The sequence below is a fragment of the Trachemys scripta genome, chromosome 2 (genome assembly GCF_013100865.1).
Source record: "Trachemys scripta elegans isolate TJP31775 chromosome 2, CAS_Tse_1.0, whole genome shotgun sequence".
Taxonomy (NCBI): domain Eukaryota; kingdom Metazoa; phylum Chordata; order Testudines; family Emydidae; genus Trachemys; species Trachemys scripta.
In genome coordinates, this window is record NC_048299.1 from 87,462,749 (window position 1) to 87,483,233 (window position 20,485).

The 20,485-nt window shown below is 41.3% G+C and overlaps 1 protein-coding gene across 1 annotated transcript in view; it reads right to left on the reverse strand.

Moving 5' to 3' along the window:
• The window catches only part of KIAA0895 (KIAA0895 ortholog), a 42,284-nt gene that overhangs the window by 4,252 nt on the left and 17,547 nt on the right, over positions 1-20,485 (reverse strand). The window contains exons 3-6 of the mRNA XM_034761201.1: positions 13,383-13,526; positions 11,856-11,988; positions 10,442-10,747; positions 9,723-9,820 (exon numbers count right to left, since the gene is read on the reverse strand). Of these exons, the coding sequence (XP_034617092.1) occupies positions 9,723-9,820; positions 10,442-10,747; positions 11,856-11,988; positions 13,383-13,526 (681 nt within the window). The remainder of the gene's footprint in view (positions 1-9,722; positions 9,821-10,441; positions 10,748-11,855; positions 11,989-13,382; positions 13,527-20,485) is intronic.

The window sequence follows — 20,485 nt, forward strand, 5'->3', positions numbered from 1 at the left end:
GGTCTTAGACATATTCACATGCAAGGGAAGCGGCAGACCCGACGGGAGATGTGAGGAGGGAAGGGGGGGCTGTTGTGGCCAAGGTTTGGGAAACTAGAAGGAGAAATGAAAAGGCTCTGTGGATGTATGGAGACTGCAGGGATGGGAGGAGTCCTTGTATGGTTCATAGAAGTTTTGGGGAAGCAGCCAAACTGTGAGTGCTAACATGACCCAAGCTTCCAAAGCTTTAGTTTCACCCCCAATAATTCATTTGTGCTTGTGCGGAGCAAAATAAAAACGTGTCATTCTAGTACAAGAATGACTCCACCTCTGAGTTACAAAAATCTGGGACATACAGGGTGATTTGGGTCCCATAAAACTGGACAGCTGGCAGGGTGTACTTAGCTGTCCTAGGAAATCAGTATCTCCAAAAAGGAATGATACTGGGAAAACTTGCATAGGTGGCAACCCAATTAGTAAGTAACTTGTTACAAATGATGATTGCAGTATTGGCAATCTAAGCATTCCAAAACAGTGAGTAAGGTCTCAACAATCGTGAGATTGTTACAAAAATAATAAATGATGGGTCTATTTTCTGAGCCTTCAGAGTGCAGGTGGATCATTTTCAAGCATTTCTCCGCTACCATACAGACTATATAGTTACTTTTTTAATGGCAGCTAAGATTCTGACATAATTACTACACTCCAGGAGCTGGGGCTTTAAGAAAAATCCCAAGTATCCCAAGACTCATGATAAAATTGTGAGCGCTGGCAGCACTGTGTCTGAATCGTGCAGGGAGGAAGAGTGGAGGGGTGCTGGCTCGGGTGTTAGCTACAAGAGCCATTGGGGCAATGTCCAGCATGATTGCCCCTGCACTGTTGTGCCACAGGCGGGCCTGAGGCATGGATGTTTCTACTAACTGGCACGCCACATTTCTCTGAGGCTTTTGTGCCAGATCCTCTTCCCTAGAAGTCTCTTAAGTACAAGGCTGTAATCCTGCTCTGCTCCTGCATCGGGACGGGGAATGCTCTCATGAGCACTTTTGCAAGATCGCACCCTATACAACTACCTGCTTCTCTTTGCTAATCGATAGGGCCCTACCAAATTCACGGTCCATTTTGGACAATTTCACGGTCATAGGATTTTAAAAATTGTAAATTTCATGATTTCAGCTATTTAAATCTGAAATGTCACGGTGTTGTAATTGTAGGGGTCTGACCCAAAAAGGAATTGTGGGGTGGTTGCAAGGTTGTAGGGGGGGGCGGAGAATTGCAGTACTGCTACCCTTGCTTTTGCGCTGCTGCTGGCAGTGGTGCTGCCTTCAGAGTTGGGCAGCTGGAAAGCGGTGGCTGCTGGCCAGGAGCCCAGCTCTGAAGGCAGAGCCACTGCCAGCAGCAGCGCAAATGTAAGGATGGCATGGTATGGTATTGCCACCCTTACTTCTCTCCTGCTGCCTGCAGAGCTGAGCCCTCAGTCAGCAGCTGCCACTCTTTGGCCGCCCAGCTCTGAAGGCAGCAGCGCAGAAGTAAGGGTGGCGTGGTATTGTATTACCACTGTTACTTCTGTGTTGCTGCTGGCGGGCCGCTGCCTTCAGAGCTGGGCGCCGGCTAACAGCTGCCGCTCTCCAGCCACCCAGCACTGAAGGCAGCAGAGAAGTAAGGGTGGCAATACCGTGACCTCCCTCCCCCAAAATAATCTTGCAACCCCTTTGCAACTCCCTTTTGGGTCAGGACCCTCAATTTGAGAAATGCTGGTCTCCCCCATGAAATCTGTATAGTATAGGTTAAAAGTACACAAAAGACCAGATTCATGGTCTGTGACATTTTTCATGGCTATGAATTTGGTAGGGCCCTACTCATCGAGCATGTGCAGTTACTAAGTTAAAAAAAACTGTCTTTGTAAAATTAAAGCAACCTTAGAAATGAAAATGTTTCTGCAACAAGGGATTTCAGCTAGAGCTTCTTTGATTCATTTTTAAATAAGGAACAAATAAAGTACGTATCATTTGTTTTTACAAAATGTGGCAGGGTGGCCAGAGAGCTTTGTAATATTGCATAGATTTCTCCCACCCCCACAATTCTCCCCTATGCTATTGCAGGGATGGAAAGAAATGTAGCTTCTCTAGGATACAGCTTTAATCACAGTGGAACAGGCTGGCAGTGATATAGCAGATTGGGAAAAGAGTTATAGTTCTGCTGACTCCCTGAGGCAGGTGGCTTGTTAATCCATCTATACGTAAGGGGGTGGGGTGGAAAGAGGGTTTAGACTGAGCAGTCTGGAGGAAGACTAGGAGCAGCCAAGTCTGCGGAACTGCTCTTACGTTATCTTGTTGTCGTTACTTAACAGCTCCACACTCCAGGAAAGGGGTGAGATTGGACTTCATATAGTGTGCAGACTGTTTGTAGAGCGGGTTGGGAAAGGCACCTGTTTGTGCACAGATATGTCTTCTGAGCTACAGTGGAAAAATAAATCGTGATAAAAGGAGAACAAGCACAGGCTAATCCAGGTCAAATGGGAGACTTACTGTTTAAGAGGACCACAAAAAGGGAAGAGCTACATTACAGCCTGACTAGTGTAAATATAGAAACATCTAAAAGCCAAACCCTAACTCAAGTTAATTGGCTGTGTGCCGGGAAGCTATGTGGAAAGTGGCAGGGAATGGAATCTTTCCCCTCACGCTGGGGACACGGCCCTGAGCACTGCTGTGTACAAGGTAGGATGGCTGAGGTTAGAGGCCTACAAGATGTCACAAGTTGACTGGCCCCTTTTAAGAGGAAGTGGTGTCTAGTGCACATGTGGTTCATCAGCTACCTCCCACATGAGTTAAGTGAAGGCCTTGGGCCTGAGAGGGTCCAGTCAGGAAAGAAGTAGGTGAGAGGTGCCCGACAGCCTGAGGGTACAGCTATGCCGCAATAAAAAACCTGCAGCGCCAAGTCTCACAGCCTGGGTCAATTGGCTCAGGCTCACAGAGCTTGGGCTGTGGGGCTAAAAACTGCAGTGTAGACATTCAGGCTCAGACAGGAGCCTGGGTTCTGAGATCCATCCCCTTTGTGGGGTTTCAGAGCCTGGGATCCAGCCAAAGCCTGAACATCTACACTGCAATTTTTAGTCCCACAGCCTGAGCCCAGCAAGCCCAAGTCAGCTGAGCCAGCCCAGCCACGGCCAAGCTGCAGTTATTTTACTGCCATGTAGATGAACCCTGAGAGACAGGAAATCAGTAGGTGAGAGCTGCAAGAGACCAGGAGATTGAGAGGTCCCTGAAGGAAGCTTTAGGTTGTTCCTGGGGGAAGGCTAAAGACAGGGGAGAAAGAAGGGTTTGCTGGCTGGTCTTCCCAAGCCAGAGGGCTCAGGGCCAAGTGGGTATTAGGGATGTTCCCTATGTGAGGATGAACTCTCAGCAAAGAGGCTGTGGGGGATCCCACCTGGGAAGAGCAGGGTTGCACTTCAGCTGGAAGGGCTGGGATGGCTGTCCTAGTAAAAGGGCTGGAGAGGATCCAGGAAGAGCCTGGGTGTGGTGAAGATGCTGGAGCGTGGTATGTGCTATGTCGGTGGACCCAAGGATGTGGGATTTTACAGACTACACACACTGGCTGTGAGAAATGGACCATGTTATGATTTGAAACTATGTTTTGGCAATATCCTGCCCCCCCAGGAGGGTATCAGTGAGTCAAGAAAGCTTGTGTGGAATTACTGGGGACTCCGAAGGAAGGAGATTGAAGCAGGCGCACCTGTCATGCAGTGGCCTCCCACTGAAGAGCGCTCAAGGCAGGGCCGCTCTATGAAACCGCCCTTTCAGCACCTGGCCTTCAAATTTCAACCTCCTCCCTCCACAGGACAATGAATTTTTGTTTCTTACAAAAGGTCAGATTCCTATCTGACCTGCATCTACCCAGGTGCTCAATAGCTGTGCTCAAATTATGCCTCAGTCAAGCTGCATTTCCCCCAGCTGCCATCACTAAATATGGTATTTGGCAACATTTTAGGAGGGAAAGATATGACTCACCACATAGATCTCCCTTAATAGGCTACTTCCACCACTGTGTGCAAGCAAACCTATTATACTGGGTAAAAAAGTTGATTTTTTTAAGCTGATTTTTCCATCATGCTCGTCCAATTGCTTTCCAAAAATGTGTATTAGTCACATTTTACATTCTGACTTTAAAAATTATCTGATTTGATGCATTTAGGAATTATGTGCAAGCTATGAGCTCGGTTTCTATTGTCTAGCTTTATTTGTACATGATTATCACGTTCTGGGCTGTGAGGATTCCAAGATTTAATTCCTAGCTAAACCACTGCAAATCTCTAAAATGGCTCCTTCTCAATATTATTTCTCTCCAGGCTTCAGCCTCTTTCATCTGTTTCTCCCCTCTGGGCAGGCCAAGCAGCTTGCACCAGCACATTAGTCTTACTCTATGAATTCCTACACACTGCTGTCTTCAAAATGCCAAGTAAAATGAGAAGTAGCAAAAGACAGGACTTTTCCTGGGATTGACGAGGCTTTTAGCACTGGGGTAAGGGAAGAAGACATAGAAACTCCTTAATGAGCACTACACTAAACACATTCCCATGATAAATCAGGGATTGATTTTACAGACCTATTAATTTATTAATAAAATATAAAAAGTAGTTATCCCATTTTGGACCCACACAGAACTTGTATCCATGGTAGAAATATGCCAGAGGAAAATGCACATCTTGTGATCTGTCATCTGCCCAGAATAATCAGGACATTTGCTGCACTAAGCCATGAGAACATTTTCTGATTTGCAGAGAGAATTTCCCAAGTGGATGGAAATCTTCATTATGATTGGATCCTTTATTTTTTCAAGCTCTTTCAGCAAAGCTTAATATTCTTTTTGGAACATCCAAATCCTCCTCTTCTTTTTTTAAGTTGGTCTCATCATAACACTTCTTTACCATACGTCAAATTCCAGTGGGAGCCTTCTGTTCATGTCTGATGGCGGAATTTGACTTTCTAAGAATAGCCTCAGTCTTAGTTTTCTTGTAAAAGATACATATAACAAAATGTATTAAAATTACATTAAAAACCCACGTTAAAAGAACACTAAAGTTGCAAATGCCAAAGAAGGGTGTCTGTGTAACTGTACTTTGGTCCTTTTGTGTACATACATTATGATACAGTCTAGTTGCATGATTCCATGCTATGTTTTCCACAGGACCCCTGCCTCATTCAGTGCACAGGATGGACAGTGCTTATTTATTCAATATTTCTTTTAATCCTCCTCCTCATTCAATGTCTAGTAGCCGCAGGCTATATTTATTGCATACCATTTAAATCCTGCACCAACACAAAATTATTAATTTCCTCATGGGCTTTTCTATTACATTTAATCAATGTCATATCTCAGTGTTTCACAAACAATCATGAATTTATCTTCATAATATCCCTGTGACATAAGGTGGTATTATTGCCATTTTGCAGATGGAGAAAAGGCACAGAGATTAACGCCAAAATTGTCAAACATGTTGACTAATTTTTGGTGCCCAATTTGAGGAATTTAGTGCTTGATTTTTTTTTTCAGAGTACTTAGCATTTTTATAGCAGTTTATATGTTCAAAGCACAGCTTCCACTGACTTCATTTGTAGCTGGAAGTGCTCAGTTCTTCTGCAAATCAGACCTCAGGATCTCTAGTTGGGCACCCAGAAAATGAGGAACACACAGTTAGTGACCGTGTATAAAAAGGTTGGTTTAAAAGACTTGCCTAGCATCACATATGAGTTCTATGGCACAGACAGGGATAGAATCCAATTCTCCAGGGTAGCATTCAGCTGCCTTAACCACGAGACTCTCCTTTCTTTTCCTGCAACCCCCTGCCTCATTCATTACACACCTTCCAACTTCTGCAGCAAATGAGGGAGGGGTCCTCCAGGCACACTACAGCTTCACACATACACCAACTCCCTTCATTCCCTGAGCCTAACCCATCCTGTGCACTGAATGAGGCTGGGTCCTGTGAGAAAAATAGTATATGATTATGTAATTGTATCTGAATGCATGCAAACAAGGAGGTAGAATTAAGGTTGCACAGGAAACCTTAATTCTGGCAGCTCCTAACTTTTTTGAGCACTTGATTTTGAAACCTTATTGTTCTTTTAATGTAGTTTTTATTCTATGTAATTTCCTAACATTTGAATAAAACCAAACTGCAAAATCAGAATTTAGATCATATAGAATCACATGGATCATTGGCATGGGACCTTTGGATCCACAGCCCAGATTTTCACCACTTTAATGGAGTATGTGGTAGCAGTAGTCGGCTATTATCCTCTATGTGGACCAGCCACTAGACACATAGGAGCCTAAATAATTTTGAGAATCTGGGCCTAACTTCCACTGGAATCAATGAAATGTGGGAGCCTAAATATCTTCGATGGTCTGGGCCACAGTTTGCTTGTGGGTTTCACACCTATTTGCTGACAGCAAAGGAATGCTGAACTCAGGACTCCTGGGTTCAAGTCTAGATTCTGAAGGGGAGTGTGTTCAAAATGGTTATAGATCTTGCTGCCCCTGTCCACCCCAATGCCCCATTCCTACCCCGCTCTGCTTATCTCCCCAATTTTCCCTCACTCCTTTCCATTCAAGCTAGTCTACATCCTCCAACTCTTCTTTGTTGCCTGGGTGCCGGTAAGCGGAACACTGAGAGTGCAAAGGGAAAATAGTCCCCCTGCTCTCAGTTCCAGTGCCTGATGCCACAGTGGCCCCTGGCAACCAGAAGAAGTGATTGCAGGAAAAAGTCCTTGTCAGCCCCAGCAGCGCTATGACAGAGCATGCTCAGCTGCAGCCTTGCCAATACCCACAATTTGATTATTTTAAAGACCCAGCTACTGGAGTCAGCTTATTACCTGAAACATCTCAGATTTCATTAAAATAAAAAAGTAAGTTTCTAGTCCTCATGTTTCCAAAGAAAACCATGAAACTATGAACCTTAAATGATCCAACACCAGAAGGATCAAAATTTATTATTTTAAAAATCTCATAATTTTTAAACCAATGTCATGATTTTTGAGGGGCTTGACTTGTGATTTTCTTTTTTTTAAACGCTGAGGGTTGGCAATACTCTGCAGGGATGGCGCATGCTCAGTTCGGCTGGCAGACAGGAACTCTGGGGATTGAAGAAGTCCAGCATAGAAGGAACCGTCAGAAAATAATGCTACCAGCCTCTAAAATGCATCTATTGAGTATGTGTGAACTGTGATTTTTTTTTTTTCCCCAGAGGCTTATAACTTAACAGGGAAATCACGAGGACATCAAAAAGCACATCCTTGATACCAGAGTGACTTCCTCTCAAATTTCACATCTCTGCTCCAAAGCATGGAAGCACGGCAGCTGTAAGAATTTTTTAATATGGGCAAAACAACATATTTTCCCCTAACCTAACAGCTGACCTGTTTTGATAGGCTGACTTTTTTGAGAAAGTTTCTAAGGCAGACACTCACTGTGGACAATTTTAGCCCAAATGGTAAGATTCAGCAGTTAGAAACAACTGAAAATAGATTCTTATCATGGAAAATGTTAGATAACCTTAACTATAGATATCGCTACCACTGTCACCTATAAATAAAGTCCATTTGTCACATGTCCACCCAATGTGACACATTATTTATATAGCTTAATATTATATGGACCAAATGTAACTGCATTGGATTAGGCCCATTGTGTATTTCTGAAATGGTTTGCAAACAAGAAAGCCAAACTACTTGGTAACATCTGTATGTCAATGACTTCTCTGTTATAGTTTCCTTATTTGTTGTATATTAACCACATCTGCTTTCTCTCCATATAAATAAAGTACTTCCCTATAATTTTCTCTAGAGGGCAGGAAGCAATTTATGTCCTGAGTCACATGTTCCTGACCAGGCTTCTAAAATGGAGCAAAGGCCTTGGGTAGACCAAGGTCTTTCACTGGCTCTCCTAGACATCAGCCCCTGACATTTCCAGACCCTTCAAATATGGGGAACTTGTTCTAGCTTTCCTGGAGCTATGTAGAGAATGAGGTAACATCAAATTAAGTTTTCAAGTGCACAGCAAGAAGCCTGCCAGTGGTTATTACTGAAGCCGTGGTGAAACCATTACATGGAAATATTACCAGTGTGCCCCACTACTGCGGGGTCCAGATAATGGATCACATGGCTAGCAGCAGCTAAGAGAAGGGAACCTTATTTGCAGAGAACTTTGCTTAACGTAGAACTCAGTAGATTTTTTGGGAAAGTCTATTTTAGTGGTTTCGGCAAAACTTGTACATTGAGACAATTTCTACATTTTTTTCATGTAATTCCCCCTCAGCTGACACCCAAAGAGCCAACGCATTGGGCCTCCCAGACAAAGTAGACAGATTCATGCTAGCATGCTAAACATAGCAGTGCGGACGTTGCTGCATGGCCAGACACTTGGGCTAGCAACCTGAGCTCTGACCAGGAGGCCAGGCAGGTCCTGAATGTGGCTGGGGCTCTAGATGCTATTATAATACACCTCTACATCGATATAACGCTGTCCTTGGGAGCCAAAAAATCTTACTGCGTTATAGGTGAAACTGCGTTATAGCGAACTTGCTTTGATCCACCGGAGTGCGCAGACCTGCCCCCCTGGAGCACTGCTTTACCGCGTTATATCCGAATTCGTGTTATATCGGGTCACGTTATATCGGGGTAGAGGTGTACCAGTAATAATAGCATCCATTCATAGATGAGCATACTGAGACACAGAGGTTATGTCTACACTGCAGCTGGAAGTGAGCCTTCTAGCCCAGGTAGACTGACCTACGCTAGCTTTATGTGAGCTAATGAACTAAAAATAGCTGTGTGGGTGCTGTGGCACCAGCAGAGACTCAGGCTATCCCCCACAGCTCACACCCAGGCAGTTGGGTGGGGTTAAGAGCCCAAGTTTCCATTGGTGCTGCAACATTTTTAGCACGGTAGCTTGAACCCTGCTAGTACAAGTCTGTCTAGCCAGGATGGGAGACTTGCTCCCAGCTGGAGTGTAGACATACCCAGAGATGTTAAGTGACTTGCGAAGTTGGGAGCAGAGCCCAGGATTCCTGACCCTGTGTCCTTCTTCAAATACCAGATCACACTTCCTACTCTCATCTGAAAGTCAAATCCCACATTGGTGGCTACTTCCCTGTCTGTGCAGTTAACGCTACAACTGGGCTACAGGAAACCCACTGACATAAAATCACACTTCTGTCTGCAAATACATTACCTGCCATTGTTACAAACACCTAAGATAAAAATGATTTTGAGAGAGAGAGAGACATTATTTATTTTTTATTTCATTTGTGTACTTTGTAGATTGGCAGGACTTTGTGTAAAGTCTGCCCATTGCTCCAGTTGTTGAGGTGCAAAAGGCCCATGCAAACAGGGAGGAGAAAAACATTTTTTAAAAAACAGAGAAATGTGACTGTAAAACCACAAACAGGAAGGTATAAGGTGGTAGAAACCTGACAGGAAGGTGTAGGTCCTGAAAGTACTTCTAACTTACTCTTTGAAATTGACTATATTTCAAGTTGGTGGTGTCTCTATACTATAATGTACAGTGATGTCTGATTTTACAGACAGTGAAGATTCAAGATCAAGGTGATGCAAAGGGCACCAGCACATTTTAAGACAACACCTACAGAAAGTGATCCTGTAATGTTCATGCAACTTAATGATTATTTAGGAAAGCGCTTATTAAAATGATACTACTATTGCTTCTGTTCGGAGATTGATTCCACTCACCTTTCCAAGAGCCATCAGCAAGTGGAAATCGATAGACTCCCTGTATCTTAGGATTTGGAGGATGCCATCCAAGTATACCTGATCCTTACTGAAGCAGCCTAAAAGAATCAGAGTCATGGTATTGTTTTCAGGCTTTTTCAAAGCAATGCATTTGCCAAAAGTAATTGTACACAAAATTATTTTATTTTCTGCCATTTAGATATTTTTGTCCGAGGACTTGCAAAATTTACCTGACACACATTGGCTAGAGGATTAAGCCTATGTGAAAGACACTAAGCAAAGGCACTGGCCGTTAGGCAGACTAGCTTGCTGGGAATCTGACAGTGTAAGGCAGGGAGCTGAGCAGCTTTTAAACCCCCGGTCACAGAAATTTGCAGCACTATCGTAACAAGCCCTGCCCAGGGCATAAAAAACAAGGGAGGGCAAACTGTGAACCTAAAGGTCTTGACAGTGTCTCCTTTAACATCCCTTAAAAATTCCTTTACCAAATCACTTTGAAAGTCCTGAAAAAAAATACTGTTTTTCATCTCAATCATTGTTTTAAATGAAGGATCCTTGCCACTTCATAATATCCATTTTAGAAAACGAGGAGTTTAATTTTTCCACAACCCTTTGCACAAATCCTATCACCTGCCAACAGAGCTGCACAGGCCCCTTATTTTGAACAAAGCTTTTGGAGAATGAAGATGGAATGTGCTCAAACTACATAGGAAACCAACCTGGCTGGGAAGTATCAGTCCACCCCCTCTTGGCTCGTACACAATAATCCCACCTAGTGTTGGGGTCCTTGACAAATCTCCCCACATCCTGGAAGAGTTGACTGAAGGACATTTGGCTAGCTTGATAGACAGTGTAGTAGAGAAGGGCAGCCCTCCATAGAAAAGGGTCTTTTCGGAACAGGACACTGTGAATACTCGCCAGGCCTTCCTCGGTAGGGTTGATTGGCTTTAACCCAAGCTTTTTACGTCCATTCCAATTGCACCAAGGCTGGCTGTTATTGTTAATACCTCGAAAATAATGAGTTCCTAAAAGGAAAGAAGCAGGGAGCTTAGAACAGTAACAACCAGTGTCTCAAATAATAGTACAATTAGCTACCACAGGAGCTAACTAAGTTTAGGACCCAACTTCAGGATTCTCACCTATTGGGACAATGGGGGACTGGGAAAGGAGGTAACTTTGGCCTTGAGGACAGTGGAGAAGGTAATCAATGATAATTAAACGAGTGGAATAGCACTCATCTAAGCGTCAACAGTGCAGGGTGTCCAAAGTGTGATTCCAGCAGAGATTTTCAAAAGGACCTATGGGATTTAGGAGCACACGTCCCATTGAACATCACTGGAACTTTGTGCGCCTAAATCCCTGCAGGGAGATTTTTCAGAAGTGCACAACCCACCAACATTTCTCTAGTGTAGACAAAGCCTTGCTGTGGATGGGAAGTGGGGAGAACAGAGGAGGGAAGATTCAACATGCATGAGTATTCCTGTCTCCTTAAGGCTGATCATAGAGCATTACTGCAGCTGTAGAGGAGGCTATTGCCCTGTAACCAGAGGGTAGTTATAACGGTGGTGCAGGGCATTCACAGGCATAAATCCTAAAAGAGTAACTTGGTCAAAGCAATTGGATTTCATCTGGGTTTGGTCTGGTATACTGGGGCAGGTTCACCCAAAACCTAGAAAAAGTTTGAGAAACTTTTTATTATCCTGGGCTAAATGTTTGTAATTACTGTATTCTATGTTATAGAGGTTTTTATACAATGCTCATCACTGTAGTGTCTGAGTGCCTTCCAGCAGTGCATTAAACAATATGACTACTACACATATGTTGTGTTGTTTGTTCGCTCATCCTCTCCCCCGATAACTCAAAACCAGGGGGGACTTGCACAGATTTGGGGTTCACTGGCAACATTTCTCACATCTACATCTCTCAAGGTACTAGTCGGGTGTTTTAGTTCTACTGTATACTACAATTATAAATAGTCCTTTCTTATGCTTTACCACATCTACGCAGCAGGGGCCAGAAATTCTTTTGGGTTTGTACAACGCCTAGGACATTGTCAGTGTTACTGAAAACAAATAATAAATAAGAATGCATGTAGTCTCTCTGGCATGAAGAATTCAAAACATGTGTCCATACCTATTTCGTGCCTCAGCATCCCTTCTAGCCAGTGCTCACGTGCAGTGGAAACATTGATAGTCAGAGTTGGGCGGCCATTCACCACTGTCATTGAGGCACGAGAAAGCAGGTCCTCAGTGAGATGAACTACAATCTGAGGAGAAAGAAAGGCTTGAGGCTTAAAAGAGTTCTTTTCCTTTCCTGCTTTTTGCCGCTTCTATTCTCCCTCTCACTCCCACAGTCTTCTAAGTGGACTCAGTCATATGCCTCTCAAGGCTCTTCCCAACAAGACGCAAATAAGTTTTTGTGTCTCTAGAAAGGTTCTGTTCCCCTGTGCCTGTGTGAAGCATCATGGACTTCAGTGGGGACTTCGCATGAACATAAGGGTTCAGACATGCAAATCAGATGGCAGAACTGGAACCTAACTGTCCTAGAGGGGAAACAGTGAAACTGACTGAACAAAAAGTGCGGTCAAATGCACTAAGTTAACAAACTGAGAAAAGAGAAAAGAGAAAATAACTCTCTTTTAAGTCATTTATTGGAACCTTGCATATTACTAGTAGCAAGAGAAGGTAAATTAAAAAAAAACACCTGACAAATAGGTACTTAAATTGACTGAATTTATATACACAGTCAATTTAAGTACCTATTTGTCAGGGTTTTTTTAAAATTATTATATATATATATATATATATACACACACACACACACACACTTAAAAATATATTGAAACTAAGATTTATTTTAAAAAAATTCATTTCAAATCTTTAAAGGTCACCTACAGAAGTGGGAAGGTTTAGTGTACTATCTTGCTGCACTATGATGCTTAATGGGCCACTTAATACTTAAATCCTATTCTAGTGGATTAAGTGGTACACAGTCCTTGTGTGGACTCTTTCCACAGGAGTAAATTTCACCGGGTGTGTGTGTAATATTCATTCCTGACATTCAGGTAAGACTAGACAAACCAATGAGGTCTACCCGGTAAAATTCAAAATCCAGCATAGCTCTCCTATTTAAACCTAATTCAGCATAAATGTATACAACAGGAACAAGAAATATAGGAAGCAGCAAAAAAAAAAAGCTTTGCAATATAAGATGACTGCAAATTAGAGGAGTTTGTAGTGTGATACAGCATTAGAAAAACCCAGCGCAGGTTGAGGCAGACATACACATAAGTGACTAAATGGGGATGTGCTACTCTACAAGTAACTGAAGGGATAAGGAAGGAGAGTTGTTATTTCAGGTACACCTCCAAGTAATAGAATGAAATTAAGAATGGGAACACATAATTCAAGTAGCAGGAAAACTTCCTGATGAGATCTATTACATTGTGGAATAATCTCCCAAGAGAAGTAGTTGGAAGCCACATTGTTTAGATCATTTAAAACTAGAATGGACAAACCCATTAGAAAATATAATGTAAGGAGCAAGTCTATATTGACAAGGGATGCACTACTAGATAATCTTATAGGTCTTTTCTATCTCTAATTTCTGATTTTGTGATTAAAGGGGAAGCTTTTTTCATTGACCCTGTGTGCATCCTACCTCACCAAGGCAGCCTTCTTTCACCATGTATTTCCTGACATGATTCCAAATGCGACTTTTTGGTAGCAGGCTGCCTCCAGTAGCCTGCTCAAACTTTTCATAGCTTCCATATTTCTGCAATGTCCGTTCCATAATATTGACAGACTGTAAAAGACAAATGCATAGCAGACATAAGTGCAATAAGATTCCAGCTGCAGACTAGCAATTGTATTACCTCTGCAGCTATGGGACAAATGGTTGTTTTTGTCCCTTTAACTCTTACGGGATACATTACTGAACTCCTGTAGTTACATGTAAGCTAATACCCTCAGTAATCAACTTCTGTCATCCTCAGAGCCACATATGAATGCAAATACATTAAGAAAAAGTTGCAGGAACCTGGTTTACTCATATTAGACTCCTATGGACACCATCATGCTCCACCCCTAGTATTAGCTCAGTAAATGGAAACCAATTCCTCTATGACTTTGGGAAAAGTCACTTAAACCCAGATACTCAATGGGAGTTAGGCACCTAAATACCTTTGAGGATCTGGGCCTCTTTGTCTCAATGTCCCCATCTGTAAACCAGATGTCCTTTCCTGCCTCACAGGGATGATCTGAGGGTTAAGGAGTTATCAATTCTCTCATTCAATGTACAAATGTTAAGCATTATTACAATCTCTCTGTTTATTTTTTGATATTTTTTAATTTAGAAATGCTGAATCATGACTAAGCATTCCTGATGATTACTGATATTTTAACCCCTCTGTACAATGGATGCATGTGTTTGGAGAGATACGGGGTGAAGGACTGGGAAATCTGTTCAGTTTTTCCATTTAATTATGGAACTATTTATCTCGTAAGCACAAGAAAGGTGGCAAAAACACTTGGCACACAAACTGATATTAAGTGTATTTATCTGGAAATGCTTATACTTTGTTGCTGAAAACAGAACTGAATATAGATAGCACAGTGTTCAGCCCTGTATGATGGGAACTGAGGTTATTGTGGCTGACGATCTTATAGGAGAGATGGGGATAGCCTACCCCAATTTATTTTCAAATATGCCATTTAGTGCACTCCAAAGACAATAAAATACTTATGAAGATCAATTTTATGATATCCAGGATATGTCAACTTTAGTAGGGATGATTTAGCAGTAGCAAAGCAGGGAAGAGAACTCCTTCAGAGACAGGATGGCTGAGGAGAATTCAATTTGTTGGGAGAATTTTTACAAGGAGCTCCCAGGAACTCCAGCCAGCCAGTATTGCCAACCACAAATGTTAAAAAATCATGAAATTGACTTAACAATCATGAGATTTAAAAAAAAATGGGTTGAGTTCTTTTTATTTCCCTGCTATTTTTGAGCCTTTAGGGTTCATTTGGGTCACATTTTCAAGCTTTTCTCTACAACCATCAGGACCAAAAATCTTGTTTTAAAAAAAAAAAAAGCTGATATTCTCTTATGTTCACAAGACTCCCGGAGCTGGAGCTTTCAGACAAATATAAAATATGAGACTTGTTATAAAACGATGAGAGTTGACAATGCTGCACTGGACTGTTTATAGAAAACTACCCATCTAAGATGACGTCACATCATTTCAAATGTATTCCTCCAATATTTCTTGTTGCTCCCTTATTTCGGGCCTGATCCTAGTGCCCTCAAATACAGTTAATATGAATGGGATTTCAGGGTCTGCACCATTTTACAGGATTGGGCCTTGAGTAAGTATCTCTGAGGCTAGGACTAGACTGCAGTCACTGGGTGTGATTGTAGTTTGTGTAGACATACCCTGAGCTAGCTTTAATCTAACTCGCTCAGGTCCCAGAGTAGTGAAGCGTAGCAGCGCACATTTCAACGTGGGCTAGCCCCACAAGTAATTACCCATAGTTCCAACTGAAGGGCATGCTGCCACAGCTTCACTGTTCCAGGACCTGGGTTAGCTAGATTAAATCTAGCTCGGGTATGTTGACTCAAGCTGCAATCTTGAAGTGTAGACATAGCCTTAGTTTCTTGCAAAAATTAGATTTTAATGTTTTAATTATGAGAACTGCATCTGCAAACTGTGTTGCTGGTTATAGGTCTGCTCCTTCAAGATGCTGGAACCTCCCTGAAGAAGAGCTGAATTTCCTCCTAACTTCAATGTGAATAGAAGATCTCAGCACCTTCCCTTGGGGAGAGGATCAAAGTAAGAAGGAACCATACTTTACCAATGTTAGTCACATTGCTAAGCCTTAGTGTACTACTGGAAGGTACCCTGATGCTACAATGATAAGGTCACTATAAGAATTATATAAAATAGATTAGAACAGGACTGAGCCTTACCACATTAATAATGCAAATATAATACCACTTATAATAATGGGAAACACAAGACTTTTTTTAAAATGCTCTGACTCCCAGTATACTGCAATAATAAGGTGACTATGCACACACTCTGCGACTAGATTATTCTGATATTTGGGGAACTTGGTGGGTAGACTTACTGTCCATAAAATATGATTAATTTAGAAACTTACACAGCTACAGATAGTCTTGTTTTGTTTTAACTAAAACGGAGCAATGCCAAGCAATCATCATTGGAACACACTATAATGCTATGCATGAGACATTCTTTAAGTATTGTAGCTCTTGGCTGAAAGAGAGAGAGATTCTCTGAATGCTGAACAAACATTCCATTCCATTTCTGATATTTTCCTATGATCAAGCTTAGAATGCTGCCTCTCACTTACTACAGTATCCAAAGGGCCTCCTGTGAGATCTGAAGGCTCTATTTAACTGTGTCGATCAGCAGCAAAGTTACTAAACTTAGCTCTAAAGAAGCCATTCTCCCTTTTTTATTTTTATACACAGGTTCAGGGACAAAGGATATATCTGTGTATTACGTGTACAGTAATTAGCATGACCTTTCCTCCCTAACGGACATCTGCACCTGATTTACCATATCAAGTTATTTACTGAACTGCTTTATAAGTGTCTTCCCCAATCCCGCCGCTGGCCCCACAGTGATTTATCTCTCTGCCGTCTGCCCCGGGCACCCAAAACATACTGCTGGGGAGGATCGCGTGACCGCTCTTGTGGCTTCCCTTTGCTTCCCCATCAGAAAGTCATTTTTCTGCGGGGAAGAAAAAAAATATGTGGGGGACATAGATTCTGCGCACGCGTAGTGGTGCAGAATTCCCCCAGGCGTAATCTAAGCAACATTTAGTTCTTAGTTAATAGCCCAGTTTGTTTATCAGTCAGAGAACCTGTGTGCTTTTTCCAAGTTTTTTTTTTAAAGGCTGAATTATTAACTTGTTCTAGCCATCTTCTGACATTCATTTTAAATGGATGCTTTCCTGTTACTGTGCAGATTTTGATGTGTGCTCTCATGCTTGTATACATCACTTATAAGAAAAATAAGTTTCCTACTTAGTTACAGGAGTACAGTTTACTTTCACTGAATAACCTGAATAATTCAGTACAACAGTTCTTCAGTTTCTCTTATAGCTTACCAGATCTTTTAAGATATTCATGTTACCTATTAGTTGCTATATATATATCTCATTTCACTTAACAATAAATTTAATTTCACACTTTCATTTAAACAGAATGTCTCCTTTAATATTTTATCCTTTGGCATAGACTTTTCTTCACTGCTTTTTAAACAAGGAAATTCAATGAAGTCTCTTAGGTAAGCACCTGAAATGCTAAGAATTGGGCACCTTTATAGTCTCTGAGGCTCAAATCTCTTTGAACATGCAACAGAGATCTGCATTCACAATTAAACTTAATTGACCAATAGCCTCTTATTCTGATTCCCAGCCCTCTTTTCTTCTCTCTTTCTTACCCCCAACAGCTATTCAATTCCACCTCTCATAAATGAATAGTGGATAGCTTTTACTAAAATGCATTAAGATGTTGAAAATAAGAATTTAAATTAAATTTAACAGGCAGTTCTGGTAGGTGAAATTACTGCACTAATTGATCAGTAAAGGCCCAACTCTGCCACCCTTACTCATACTGAATGAACTCCTTGCAGGTTATAGTACTACTCAGCATAAGGGTAGCAGAATCTGTCCCTGTGAGTACTATCCAGTTCTCATGAATGCCAATGAGAGCTTCTCAACTGAGAGCTAGATAAGGCCCTAAAACTTTCTGTCACAACTATGTTAAACTTCATAATTTAACCACAACAATAATACATTAATTATATAATAACCACAGTAATATGTTTACACAATGAACAATAGGGAGTGTTCCAGGCCTGGATCCTGCCACGCCTTGAGTGGGTTGTTAATCATGAGGCCAAAGGCAAAGCAATGCAACTCCCCAAGAAGCCGTAATATGTCTAAAGTTACCATGTACAATTATTTATTATGACATTGCCTTTAAAAAGCTCTTAAATAATTTGATCAAAATTGTAATAAATCCTTGTGAAAAAAGTTTCATATTTTCAATTCTGTAAATAGAAAAAAAATGTTAAAATCATTACTTTAATAGTCAAGTCAAAGTGCTTCACACACATTGCTAAAATTGGCCTCTCTACACTCTTGGGGGGACTCGGGGAGGTAATAATTGTCCCTATTTACTAGCTGGGAAACTGACGCACAGATAGGTTAAGGCCAAAATTTTCAGAAGTGGCTGCTGGTTTTGGGAGCCTCCGTTTTTGGAAGCACAACTTAAGATACCTCAGGCCTGACTCTCAGAAAGTACTGAACACTCACAACTCCCACTGACCTCATTTGTAGTTGTGGGTGCCCTGCACTTTCAAGCCCTATCTGTCTCAAGATGAGCACACCAAGAATGGAGGCAGACAAATTAGTAGCCACTTTGGAAAATTTGGTGGTAAGTGACTAGTTCAAAGTTGAGTCAGGAATGAAATCCATGAATCCTGACTCCTGTCCCCTACTTTGATCACTCAACTTATCTTAAATAAAAATAAAAACTTTACAAAAATCTTTATTGTACATGTTTAAGTGGCTTCCTACTCCCAAGACTTTCCCCAAGTCCTTTCTTTCTCCGCTTTTTCCACCGTAGCCACCACTCGAGGACTTTCTTTTTCATTTAATTTTTACTAGATGCTGAGTTGGAAGCAGCATGTGGCATCAGAATCATCTCTGTTGTTGGGGTGTGGAAGTGGGAGTAGAAGGCAGGCCTACCCTCATGCTATGGGCTGCTGAGGGATGTGTCCCAGCAGTGGTTTCAACATACTGTTTCTGTCAGAACCAAGTATCTCATCAGGGCTTCAGAGAGATGCTTCAAACACGAAGGGCAACCCACACTAGTCCCAGTTCAACTTTTAAAAAAAATTAAATGAAAAAACAGCTCTCACTGGTGGGGACTAAGCCTTGTTAAGAAACAGAGATAAATAAGGAGGAGGGAGAGCTGGAAGGAATCTTGAGAGCAAAGTTGGGCAAGAGGAGTGGCAAAGATGATGAGAATAAGAACTAATCTCTAAAGCTAGGGAAGGGATGATATATGAAAAGAGAACAATAAATTAGAGTAAGGACAAAGGGATTGAGAAGAGATTTGAGGATGTGGATGGAAATATATGTACTGCCTGGTGCTGAGTAAGTTTGTTCACAACATGAAAGCTCATAGATAAAGGTAAATGAAGAGGTTTAGTAAATGCAATTACAGGTAATCTTTAGTAGATAATCCTGCATTTTGACATTGTTTATAGAGGAATGTTGATATTACCTGTGATGCAGTTTAGCAAATAAAAGCAGCTCTGACATATGGTACTATCCCAGAAGAATGCTCTGCCATTTAACTAAGCAGAATGCAATATTTTCTAATACTACTTCATTATAAATAGCAGTGAGGAAATTTCTTTAGAAGACTGAACACAAATGAAGCTCTCAGTGACAGGAAACTCTGATCACTAATGCTAGGCAAGGGAGTCTCTGTAAACCAGTGGATTGAGCACTGGCCTCAGAGTCAGGAGACCGGGCTTGTTGTGTGACCTTGGGCAAGTCATTGTAGAAAGAAAGCCCTTCCAGAATAATTATGGTAACCAATCAAAGCCTGAGAATGTTGCAAAAACACTGGGGCCTATGTCCTGTTATAGGGGAAATGCTTTATGTACTGTATATAGCAGTATATGACTACGAACTACTTGACATACTGGGTACTGTTGGTTAACTAGTTCCAAGAGTTGAACTGTCTCTTCAGAATGTATCAGTCACTATAAAAGGCTACAAAGTGTTCCCCCTTCTCTTCCCAAATTCATTTTTCAGTTCAGACTTTCAGTTCACACTGAAGTGAGGCAACAACTTGGCCCACACCTTAGCAAGAATATACAAGTTACTGATTGTCATTTTAGATAATATGTTGGTTCATCTGGACAAAATCTGTAAGAGTCTAAATTCAAATCTGCATGAAGATGAGGTTTTCTACTGCAAGCGAAAAGAAATAGTGCCATCTGCTGGGATTGGTATTATTTGAGTTATGACTGCTCATATTTTGTTTACTTAAAGTCCAGAATCTGTTTATTCAATTTCTTAACAAGTCAGACTTTGAGATGATGTTATTCCTTACAATTTCAATCACTTAAAATAATTCATTTGATCAAGCCGTTTGCAGCTCTATCTGGGAAAAGACGTTTTCCCTTGCTATGTGTCTGACTAAAGAGAAACCATCAGAAATATCACGGTTCACTGGACAGAACACAAACATACTGCATTACTGTTGTATTATGATATTAAAAATTGTGGTTCTCTGCATTTAATTATAAAATAGAAAAGCTTAAAGTGACATGTCAGTCCCTAAAACCAGACAGCATATTGCTGAGGAACCATTCACTATCAGAAAAGGCATTTATTCATTATTACAGTGGTTCGGTTTACTGAAATAGGCTGAAAGAAATCAAACCTTTAAACAGATATTTCACGGGTTTCTGTATATGCTATCTTCACATAAAATGTTTTTAAGGTCTCATTTTTTAAAAAAAATTCCAACATACCAGGCTGAATTTTTTGTTTTTTCATAATATCACTAGCTCTTTTTGAATTTAAGTGCAATCTGCAAAATTTAGTTTAACAATAAAACTATTTTATTAGTTATAGAAGGAAAAGAGGACCTAAATTTGCAATCATCTATTTTTAATGCTTCTAAAATCATCCAACGAGCTAAAGGAC